Source organism: Entelurus aequoreus, linkage group LG02, assembly GCF_033978785.1.
Source record: "Entelurus aequoreus isolate RoL-2023_Sb linkage group LG02, RoL_Eaeq_v1.1, whole genome shotgun sequence".
Lineage (NCBI taxonomy): Eukaryota > Metazoa > Chordata > Actinopteri > Syngnathiformes > Syngnathidae > Entelurus > Entelurus aequoreus.
In genome coordinates, this window is record NC_084732.1 from 75,888,544 (window position 1) to 75,901,242 (window position 12,699).

At 36.5% G+C, this 12,699-nt stretch overlaps 1 protein-coding gene across 4 annotated transcripts in view; it reads right to left on the reverse strand.

Moving 5' to 3' along the window:
* Positions 1-12,699, reverse strand: part of LOC133639331 (uncharacterized) — a 46,961-nt gene that overhangs the window by 14,606 nt on the left and 19,656 nt on the right. For 3 of the 4 annotated variants that reach the window (XM_062032592.1, XM_062032579.1, XM_062032570.1), the window contains exons 3-7: positions 10,537-10,727; positions 10,264-10,368; positions 8,677-8,815; positions 6,268-6,418; positions 4,771-4,903 (exon numbers count right to left, since the gene is read on the reverse strand). In XM_062032592.1, the coding sequence (XP_061888576.1) occupies positions 4,771-4,903; positions 6,268-6,418; positions 8,677-8,815; positions 10,264-10,368; positions 10,537-10,727 (719 nt within the window). Of the gene's footprint in view, positions 1-4,770; positions 4,904-6,267; positions 6,419-8,676; positions 8,816-10,263; positions 10,369-10,536; positions 10,728-11,869; positions 11,966-12,699 lie in introns of those variants that run through there. The other variant, XM_062032586.1, reaches the window with a different exon arrangement.

Below are 12,699 nucleotides of genomic sequence, written 5' to 3' on the forward strand. Positions count from 1 at the left end.
CAAAATGAATGAAAGAAGGAGTGGCATAAAACACGTCTTTCTGTGGCAGCATCGGAGAAAGTTGTACATGTAAGCAAACTACGGTGAGTTCAAGGATCGCTGAAATTAGTAGGACAAAACGGTGCTTGCCAAATACTCTCATCAGTGAAGCATGTATAACATAAACAGTGGGATTTCTAACAATTAGGAAGGTTTGTGTCATGTTCGTTCTCCTAAAGAAAACATATTAAAACAAAACAATTTTTTTTTCTTCTTTATCCTTTTCCATTTTCACACATCTCTGAAAGAGGTCCAAGGAGCCACTTGGGCGGCGCTAAAGAGCCGCTTGCGGCTTTAGATCCGCGGGTTGCTGACACCCGGATTAGTTCAAAGGACCCAACAGAGCGTCTATGTGAAATGTTTCATGTTTGCTCACACCGACATCAACGAGCAGCCAGCCAATGAGACTTTTCATGTGCGTCATCTCCGACAGTCAACAGGTTGTCTACATGCCACGAATATCGCTTTTTTCTATTCCACTGTCATTTTGTGCATACTTGCATGGGTGAGGCATTTGACATTTGAGAACATTGTCACCTCAAGACATTCTGACGACAGGAGAATTCTGCGTGGGACTTTTGAGGAGCATGCAAAGATGGCAGACTTGAATTTGCTTCAAAGTGGAATATATTACGTTTCAGTTTGGTTCCCTTTGTAGGTGTGACGGCGTTGATTCCGCTATTAAAAAAATGTTTGGTCATATGTTGGACTGCTGGCTCTTAACCAAGGCTCTAGTTTCATGGGTTTGAGGTCGTTTTGTCCAATATTAAACTTGCTTTGTGCTATTAACAATTCTCCATAAAGTTGCAGGTATATAATTGCCCAGCACTTCTCAAGATGTGACGTCCGTTGAATGTTGAGTTTGTGTGGAAGACCGTAGGTCAGGCCTGGGCAATTATTTTGACTGCGGGGCCAAATTTAGAGAAAAAAAATGTGTCTGGGGGCCGGTATATCTATTTTTAGGAACACTGATACAAAATCTCACAATAATGTCTGATTGAATGCTAAAAACATTATGACAGACCGCCTTAAAAAACAGAATGGAATTAAAACATTTTGTACATGAAAATAAAAAATTTGGGATTTACAATATTAACTATGAACGATAAAACACTGAATATTGACAACATATTGCCGTCACATCCCCTCTCGATTGACATATTTTACCATCAAGCGAAACACAACAAAAATGCAACAAATACTGTGAAATATGAACGCAAAGGGTAAACACTCTGTGGAAACGCTCCCACACTGCTTGGTGCCTCGTCTGAGCTGCTGTGACGTAGATGACCATAGTAACTGGTACATCATGCAAAACCGCAGATTCCAACCATTGAAATACTTTGCATAGTTCGAGAGTTCGAGACTTACGGTCATTTGAAAACATCACTGCACATCATAATGGCAGCTACAGTTTCTATCTTAAAGATCTAAAAAAATCATTTGGGAATGTCTGGCGGGCCAGATTGAAAAGCGCACCGGATCGCATGCGGCCCCGGGGCCTTAATTTGCCCAGGTGTGCCGTACGTGGTAATGGATAAATATTCATGTACAGTTTTCATACACCCCACTTTTTGTATCAGATGTTTTTGCCACAATTTTGCCCCGGTTTTCATACAACGTGTCGATTATCATACAGCCAAACATTGCATATAACAAACTACCAGTAGTCCATTTGCCCGCTCATCATTTTACAGAATCACATGTCTAAACTAGGGATGTAATGATAATTGGTAAAAATGATAACCGCGGTAAAACTCCCGACAATTGCTTTTACCGTTTTAAATTCAAACTACCAAAAAACATGACTTATAACTGCACATTGATAAACTCCTGGGCCGATTGGTGCCAGCTTGCTAGCTTAAATGCTAACATGAAAATAAGAGGCATCATCGTCTTTCCCCATTAAGAAACGACATACCCTAATCTAAATTTATATAAACACAAGCTGTCTTCTCAGAGGTAGAACCAGAGGTGTTTTTAAGATGCGTTCGATACGACCGCTGAACTGAGTAATCAATAATAATATATATTTTTTTGTTACACACTTTTCACTTTCAATTAAAGAGCTACAGTACAAACCAATATATAAAACAATAAAACCTTAGCCATTAAAACAGATACAATACTAAGACTAAAACACTATCAGTGAAGCATTCAAATCATGCAAAATAGAGGCTTTTCTAAGTATTTAAGTTTTCTTAAAAGAATAAAAATTAAAAACTTGGCTAGAAGATATCAGTGTGTGTATAAGTACTTTTTGTGCACATTCAACAATATCGCGATAATAATAACTGATCTTTTTGGTCACAAGATGTGAAATTTTCATATCGTTACATCCCTAATCTCACACTCAGTGTCTGTGCTTTTTTTTCTTTTTAAATTAGGTACCTGCGAAATAATAACCTGACTCTCGCCACATCCTTCCAGCTCAGCGAACTACAAGGATCTGGCGAGAGTCAGGTTAGCGAAATAAGCCATATGGTCAAAAAAAGTTGCGAAACCCAGCACTTTGATAAGTCTTCAAAAAAAGGCAAAAATGTTGTTAAATGTTCATTCATCATTTATATGTATTTCACAATGTTTTCCCCTTGTACATCTATAATATTCTCCATAAAATGTGTTTTATGTTAGCAGTTTTGAGTGTCTTGTATGAATGAAATGGATTTACATTTAGTGGGGGAAGCTTTATTTTTCGTACGATTCAGTTCCTGTTGGACAAATTACTAACAAAAACCGAGGTACCAGTGAATGTACTGTACTGACAAAACTTAGAAGAAAATCTTAGAAACTAAACATGCTGTCATGGTACATCAAATAGGAAGACACAATTACCATGCTACCATCAATTAAGTATATATTGTAAGTTTGAATCATTCCCATCCAAGGCTTATTGTGTGAATGCTCCAATGCATTCACACATATGGTTTTCTACACCAAAATTCATCTATTTATTATTCAACTTCTTCTTCTTCTCCAGATTTTGGCGCACTCTACCTTCCACATTTTTCATCCGATTCAAACCGTTCCAACTTCAAACGGTTAGCCTATTCGGGAATCGTGGGCTTTTCCTTGACAGATTCCAAAAATTCCCAGAATTCCAGGTTTTCCGGGTCATTTTCCCCATTCAGAATGAATTGGCCAGTTTTCAAACTTCCACCATTTCTCAACCAATTCAAACCATTCTACCTTCAACACATTCAACCATCCTGGAAATCCAAACTACCCCTTTTCCAAGTTCCAAAAAATTCCAGGATTTTCCAGAATTCCTGGTTTTCCAAAGCCCTATTTCCACCCTTTTTTTCTGGCGACTACTCCTTCCACATTTATCAACGCATTTCACCCGTTCCAACGTCCAAACATTCCTCTTAATCAGGACAAAAAACAAAGTGTTTTTTCAAAATGGAAAAATTCCCGGTTTTCCCGAAATTCCAGGAATTCCTTAATACCATTTCTCAATTAAAAATGTTACAACTACAACATTTCTCGACCAATTTGAAAAATTACAACACCAACCATTTCAACTCATTCAGAACATTCAAGTCTTTTAACATTTTCCAAAAAATTCCCGCTTTTCCCGAAATGACCAAATTTCCATGAAATTCCCATTGAAATGAATGTGACATTTTTCAAAGTTCCACAACTCCCACATTTTTTATCCGATTCAAACCGTTCCAACTTCTAAATATTCAGCCTGTTTAGGAATTGTCTGCTCTACTTCAACAATTAGTCATTTTAAAGTTCAACTTCAGGATTGGAGCATTCACACGCAATTCCTTCAGGAATTGCTTCATCTAGTCTTATAACTGCTATTTGTTTGTAAAAAACAAACAAACAAATCAATATTATAAGTGGGCTTTTGAAAAGGCTCTTAAAAAGTAACGGCTCCTCAAGCCCAGGCAACACAACAAACAGCCATAAATTCCATTCCTACTTCAAATTCAGAAAGTAAATAAGTTATATACGAGGCCAGAACGATGGACCAAGAAACACATCAGAAAACACTTGGCTCTCCAAGTGCCACCATAATGACCAACATTAAAATAAAGTAGCGTAGTACGCATAAATATGCATGAAAAAAAAGGTAGAGGTTTTGTTTCACAAATATAGTTAATATTTTTGGCCACTGTAACACTATGAATTGATTAACGTGGACCCCGACTTAAACAAGTTGAAAAACGTATTTGGGTGTTACCATTTAGTGGTCAATTGTACGGAATATGTACTGAACTGTGCAATCTACTAATAAAAGTTTCAATCAATCAAAAAAAACTACACACAGTTTGAACAGTAATACCGTTTTTGAATATTTAATTAAGTGGTTCTTTGGCATACCACTAGATAGAGCCAGCGTACCACGAGTGGTTCTCGTACCACAGTTTGAGATTTGCTGGACTAATCCATTGGTGACAGGCGTGAACCAAAATGTGTGATACATTTGTGCTGCTAATGAAGTGCTTCTCAGTTATTTTCCGCAACTATAAATAGTATAATTTGTCTATACAACTGTTATAAGTACACCTCAGCATAACACTACATCTTTATTAACAATAAAGAAAACAAAAAACTAATAAAACCAGAAATATAGATCAACTTACAATAAAGATTAACTTTTTAAACATTTTTTTTTAGTCTGTAGCAGAAAACATTTACTGTGCATTAATTTGGCAAAATTTAAAAAATATCAATCTTTATTCAAAAATATTCAAAAATACGTTACAAAGGACGCACCTTTCTTTTGTGGACATGAAGTCAGCACCAAATTTCACCTCTTCGAATGGCAGGACAGGAAAGGTGTAGTGCTCTTTGGGGGTCTTCCCTGTCGCCACAGCTTCATCTGTGCAGCTGCACGACGCCGCCTCCACTGGAGATGAACATGGAGACAAACATCAACTTGCGAGTACCTCCATTTACGAGTCATTTGAGACACAAACTGTGTTTTCTTGCTTTTTGGTTACGCTTTAAGTGGCAAACATCATTTGAGTCCGCATCACACAAGATGCAGCCGCCGTCCGCAGCTTGCAGCCACAAACGGCCAAACGAAGAACATTTATCCATGAAAATATTGAGAAGCTGCAGAGGCAGTGTTGGACGTGCTTCAGTTGGTTCTGTCTAGTCCTGACTCAACAAACTAGACGGTCGAGCATCACCTTTGGTACACCAACATACATGTCGCCTGTTGTGAAATCGGACCTCTCCGGTCCGTCACTCAAATATGTCCGGGTGCAACACAAACAACGATTTCCTAGCTCCTATTGTTACACAACAAAGAAGCAGCTAATAGGAGAAACAAACGTCTGCTCTCCAAAGTAAATGCTGAACAATATTATTACATAATTACGTAAAACAACTGTAGAGGTTTGTAGTACATTTTATCGTAACGTTTTTCAAATATTTATTATGTAAAAGTTTGTTTTTGTTTCTCCTTTAAAAAGGCATGTGACATGTTAAAATTGTGGTATTTTGATACGGCCAAGCACGTATTACATTGATTTAAATTAATTTAGATGGGTGGAGCTGATTTGAAATATGAGTGTTTCGAGTTACGCGTTTTATCGTTCTAACTAACGCAGGGTCTTCAACAATTTCCAGGAGCGGGGACCCCTACTTACATATTTTGTATAAAATTGTATTTGGAAAAAAGAAAAACAGACTTTAAAGGTACGTATCTTGTTATTGTGCAATACTGAGATATTTAAAGAATGCACTAAATAGCCAGCTTGCAACTAAAGGGCTAATGGCTTGCTATATTAAATGCTAGGATTACTATAATAATATAGTACAATTATTTATTCATTTTTGTATGTAAAACCTGTAGGGTCCAGTGTGTAGGGTGTCCTTGTCACTGCCATTTGTAAAACAATATTAATGTATATTTAAAGACATGTATATTTGTGGAAAAATTGCATGTGGAATATAAGAAATATGTATTTAAAAAAACATGTTCAATCAACCAAAAATGTTATGACCCCTCATGTGTAAAGTAAGGGGTCACTGATGTGGGACCAGAATTCCTGACGTACAATCTTGTTCTGGTTCTCTACCAAGGTTTTTGATTGAGTGGACAAGTTCCTCCGGATATATATCCTTATAATGTATTTTATATCACAACAAAATTATTAACTAGGCAAAAATGTAAATCAGGTTTTAAGTTTCAACTCCCCAGTTATATTCATATTTTGTCTGTGTTACACATTTGTTAATGTCCTTCCCAAAGAGGAGCCTCACCAGTGAGGGACAGGTGCACAGGGACGGAGCTGAGGGGTTGGCTCGTGCCGGTTTGGGATATTTTGGGGGTAGGAATGTGGTCCTCTGCCATCAGGTAGATGGAATAATGCCCAGCTGGTGCATTTCCAGTAAACGTCAATGTACATGCATCCTGGAAATAAAGGGGAGGACAACAATTTGCCAATTAGGTAAAAAAAAAAAGGTAGATGACTGAGATAGAGATCACATTTGAACTTTCTCTTTTAAACATTTCCTGAAATATGAGATTTCCAGTATGTGTTGTATATATTGTAAAGTCAAAAAGAGTAAATCCACTATACAGTCCATAAGCCTACTACACTTGAAAATCAGTGCTGCACTGCAATACAGTGTAATATCTACTGTAGATATACAGTATATAAAGTTTGCACCTTTATCTAGATTCTCATCAAAATGTCATTAATTGACCCGCTCGCCGCCATTCTAAAAGTTTGGTGGAACTAATTCTTGCATTGTTAGCGAAGCCCTAATAACGGTACTGTTTTACTATCGTGTCCTCAAGTATGTCATTAGAACATGAACACTTCAGATGGTATGTGGTATGTGGTATTAGTACTACTGTATGTACCGTATTTTCCGGACCATAGGGCGCACCAGATAGACTTAGACTTAGACAAACTTTAACGATCCACAAGGGAAATTGTTCCACACAGTAGCTCAGTTACAATGATGGAAAGTGTAAGGATGGAAAGGACAATGCAGGTATAAATAGACTAAATATAGCGATATAAATATAACATACGTAATATTTACATAATATATGTACAGTATATTATATATACTGATATATTATCTTATATTATGTCTATATCATATATACAAAATATAACAATTACCATGTACACACATGACGACAATATTACAGTATATGTGACAGCTGCAGCATAAAATAGAAGTAATTCCAGCAGAAAATAGAAAATAGACATTAAAAACAAAGAGAAATAGCTAACATAGAAGGTGTCAAGTAATAAGGCGCACTGTCGATGAATATATTTTTCATATATAAGGCGCACCGGATAATAGAGCGCATTAAAACCTCTAGAGGCTTAGTGGCCACATGCGTGGACAGCACCTTTTAGCTCTTACTTCCAAAATTGTGTACACTACAGAATTGGTGTCTTATGGCCGCTTATGTGGACACTTATACTGCCATCTGGTGGTGTCAGAAGAGTATAACATGCAATGGAATTTAGAAAAAAAAAGTGTAAAAATAAGAATTAGCATGTAACTAAACATGAAGTACACGTTTGTGTACTTATGGACTAAGTACGTCATATAAAAAGATGATTCTTAGTTTTTTTTCTAATTAGGGTCCAATAAGCCCAAATAAGCAAAGAGAAATAAAAAAAGCATGTTAACAAACAGCTTGGACCTTAAGAAGTTAAAGGGGTCATATTATTATATTTAAAAAAAAAAAGTGAAACACTTCCTTGTGGTCTACATTACATGTAATGGTGGTTCTTTTGGTCAAAATGTTGCATAGATAATGTGTCAAAAGATGGAGTTAACTGTTTTAATGACATTCAGACTTTACTTAAATCAAGAACGGAGCAGCATGTCCTCATCCGGATAAAACAACAAGGCTGGAAATGTGTCCCGTGAAAAACCGTCTCTTTAATATCGAAAGTTCCTTGGGTGAATAATGTAAACTCACTATACCGGTATGTTTTAGCACTTTCATGGTGAGTTTACTGACAGATATAAGTAAGAACTTTACACTACTTTATAAAAAAAAAGGGCAACAGTGGAGGATGAATGTCATAACGAGAAGGCAGAGAAAAAGAAGAAGCTTATCAACTACGGCGTCGGCGCAGACGCGGGCAATTTTTCAGGATTTATGCAGATCCCAAATACAGATCAGCAGGTACCAGAAGGTAAGAAAAGTTGCTTTTGCATAATATTGCGAAACAAAAGGCCAGATAATATGTCTTACCTTATACACACACCATAATAATACTCGTATGTTGAAGCACAGTACAATCCATCAAGCGGTGCGGCTTCATAGCTTACCAAAGTCGTACTAAAACATTTTGATAGATGTTTGAGCGCCGTGTGTAATGTTCTATATTTTCAAAGTAACATATAAAATGTTGGTGTTGCTTGCTTGAGTCATATTGCCATCATAGTGAAGTGTACACTTATCTCTTATGTGTGCCATCTACTGGTCACACTTATCATTACACCGTGTACCAAATAAAATTGCTTCGAGGTCGGTAAGCAAAACCAGAATTATTCCGTACATTAGGCGCACCGGGTTGTAAAGCGCACTGTCGAGTTTTGAGGGGGAAAAAAGGATTTTAATTGTGCCTTACAGTCCGTAAAATATGGTACATGAGTCTTGTATGAATGAAAGATTCACGTCACACTTACCTGGTGCAGTTCTATAAAAGAGTGCCGAGAACAGTTGACACACTCCCCTTGTTCTTCCATAGCGAAGCGGCATCGCACCTTGTCTCCATCCAGGTCTCTCACGGACAGAGGGATGTGGTGAGGGCAGTTGGCATGGGCCCTGTTCCCATAACACAGTATTGTCATTCTCACACACGCTACAATTAAAGCAGGAATGGCTGAGTTAAGATGTTCACTTTAAGTATGGCAGTGTGGACCATCAGTGGAATAGACATTTACTGAAGTACAAAACAATTCTCCCAGCAGGAAGATGCTTTGACAAGACATAATGTTGTATATGTGCATTACTTAAGTACAATACTCTATAATTACTTTTTTGGGGTTTAGAGTAGGGTTGTACGGTATACCGGTATTAGTATAGTACCGCGATACTAATGAATCATATTCGGTACTATACCGCCTCTAAAAAGTACCAGCCCCCCATGCCCCCGCACCCCCGTCGTCGCCATGTTGTGACATTGTTGGTTTTACGAGCAGACGAGCATGTTCGGCAGCGCACAATCACGGAGTACTTACAAGCAGACACAGTGTGTAGACAGAAAAGGGAGAACGGACGCATTTTGGCTTAAAAACTAACAATAAAGGTGAAGCTATAACACTGAAATGCCCTCAGGAAGAGGTGCTTTAAGACATGGCTAGCTCGCTAGCGGCTAAAGTCCTGCCCCATTCTGCAGTGTTTTAGCTACTTCTAAATTACTAATCCTGGTCTCCGTGGCGACAAATGTAGTATGTTTCTTACAAGTGTCATCCCTGAAGGACGAGGAATAGCTAAACATGCTTCTCTACACACAGCAGCTCACCGGCGTCAAAATGTAAACAAACGCCATTGGTGGATCTACACCTGACATCCATTGTAATGATACCAAGCACAGAAGCGTATCTAGTCGATAATACTGTGATTACATCAATATTTTTTAGCGTCACAAAATCTTTTTTTGCGTTTAAAAATAAAAGTATATTAATGTTTATAAACTCAGGAAATATGTCCCTGGACACATGAGGACTTTGAATATGACCAACGTATGATCCTGTAACTACTTGGTATCGGATCGATACCCAAATTTGTGGTATCATCCAAAACTAATGTAAAGCATCCAAACAACAGACGAATGAGTGATTATTACATTTTAACAGAAGTGTAGACAGAACATGTTAAAACAGAAAATAAGCAGATATTAACAGTAAATGAACAAGAAGATTAATAATTCATTTTCTACCGCTTGTCCTTAATAATTTTGACAAAATAATAGAATGGAAAATGACACAATATGTTACTGCATATGTCAGCAGACTAAATTAGGAGCCTTTGCTTGTTTACTTACAACTAAAAGACAAGTTGTCTTGTATGTTCACTATTTTATTTAAGGACAAACTTGCAATAAAAAACAAATGTGCCAATAATGCAATTTTTTGTGGTCCCCTTTATATAGTATCAAAATACATTTTGGTACCGGTAACAAAATATTGGTACAACACTAGCCATTTTTATGAGTGCAACTATTTTTTACAGGGATCTAAATTACTTTACCCAAATCAAAATTCCATTACCTTAGAGGAGGAGGCAGCGCAACATAAGGAGGGTAATTGAGTTTCCCGGAGTTTGCACGTACATGTGGCCCCGCATCCATTGACACATAAAAACTGGTGGTGGAGCTAAAAAGGAAAAGGGACAGAAATAAAACACTGAAAGCCTGAATAATAAACAACCTAAAATATACATACATACAGTCCTAATCAGTCTAATATTTTCACACAACAATAACCTTTTTTTTTTTTTTTTTTTACAAAGCAATCATTTTAGAACGTGTTCAGGTTTCGTACTTTAAAGTGAGGGTTCCATTGTATTTACTAGGGACCACTTGCTGCCACTGGCGGACACACCAACCCGAGCCTGGTTTGGAGCCACTGAAGGGCTCGTAGGCTTTGTAAAGGGTGCAATTTACCCCTTCAGTACACACTCCAGTCAATGGGGGGCACGGATTGGATGCAATGGCGGTGAAATAAGCTCGCACCTGCAACAAAAATCAAAGACAAGCAAAAGGATAAGGTAAGGTATAGGATAAAATGGTCTTTATTTATCCCACAATAGGGAAATTATGTGGTTGTGGCGCAGATTTTACCTACAGTAACAAAAGTAAAACATCATACAAAAACAGTGAATAACTAAAAATGTGTAATTCAGAAGTAATTTTGAAGGGCCGGTTACGTGTGTTGGGAACATTGAAGCTACAAAATCTAACATAAAACGTACACTGCAAAAACTGAAATCTAAGTAAGATTTAATATCTCAATTAAGGGTTATATTTGCTTAATTTCTGTCTGATAAGATAATTCTTCTCACTAAGCAGATTTTCTGTTAGAGTGTTTTACTTGTTTTAAGGGTTTTGGTCCTAAATTATCTCAGTAAGATATTACAGCTTGTTGCTGAGATTTGATGACCTATATTGAGTAAAACATGCTTGAAACTAGAATATCAACTGTTGCAAAGCTGTGTCATCAACACTCACAAGTATAAAACTACTTTTTTAAAGTAATAATTTCTTCTTTCAAGCATGAAAAAAACAAATCATGACTTTGACACAATTGTGTCTCACATTAAAACAGATGACAGACAAATGGACTTTGCTGTTTTATTTTCAATGAAACAATAGAAAACACGTACTCATATAGTAGTACAGTTATTAGTGAGAATATACTTATTTTAAGGTATTTTGGGGTTCATTGAGGTTAGCTAATTTTACTTGTTTTGGAAAGTCTTGACAAGCCAAATTTTCTTGTTCTATTGGCAGATAATTTTGCTTAGTTCAAATAAAATACCCCTCATTTTTGTATTTTTTTTTCTTGTTTTTGAACACTGACTTTTTGCAGTGTAAGCATGCTAATATTAGCATGATGACAGAGGAAAAGTTCTATGATGGCACCAAATATCAAAAACCATGATTTTTAGGTTTATACAGAAAAAAAATCTACAAAAATGTTAGCATAAAACTTTAGTATGCTAACATTAACATGCTACTATAGGAGACGTTAGCATACTTCTAAGTTGATGCCAAGTATCAAAATCCATGAGTTTTAGGTTTAAGCATGCAATATTAGCTAAAATGTTAGCATGCTAAAGTTAGCATGTTATAATAACACTAGTTAGCATACTTACAGGATGGCGAAAATAATCAAAATCCACAAATTTCAAGCTTGAAATGAATAAAATTAGTTAAACTGCTAGCATAAAACGTTAGCATGCTAATGGTAACATGATAACATATAAGACAAGTGTAAACTCATTTAGACATAAGAGTAATTTTACAAGACACTATTATTATTTCTTCGGTCAATGGTCAACAAAATAAACAAAATCGTTTTACATAAACAAACAGTTGTACATTCATAAAATGTAAAATGTTGCAGACCGAAAGGGTTTAGGCTGAAGTTGAACACTTATTGCGCCTAACCCTATAAACAATGTCAAGTACAAGATGAGCTTCCAAAAATTATGAAATTTCCTTTTCACAACATATTATAAATACACATTGTACACAACATAAATACTGTTCAATTATATACACAGTAAATGAAGTATCCTTGTACACATGTTAAACCTTTGCACCAATTATATACTATATACAAACAATTATACTTCCATTATTATTTATAGCCCACATTTAGTTTTTAATTAACATTGATCATAGTATTAACTACTGCAGTGGTTCTTAACCTTGTTGGAGGTACCGGACCCCACCAGTTTCATATGCGCATTCACCGAACACTTCTTTAGTGAAAAATAAAATGTTTTTTTTCAAATTCAAGACAAAGTTGTATGTTTTTGGTAACACTTTAGTATGGGGAACATATTCTAAGTAACAAAGACCTAATTTAGAGTTATTTGGTTAGGGTTAGAGTGTTAGGGCCAGGGTTAGAGGGTTAGGGTTATAATAAGGCCATGCCGAATAAGGCATTAATAAGTACTGAATAATGACTAGTTAAGAG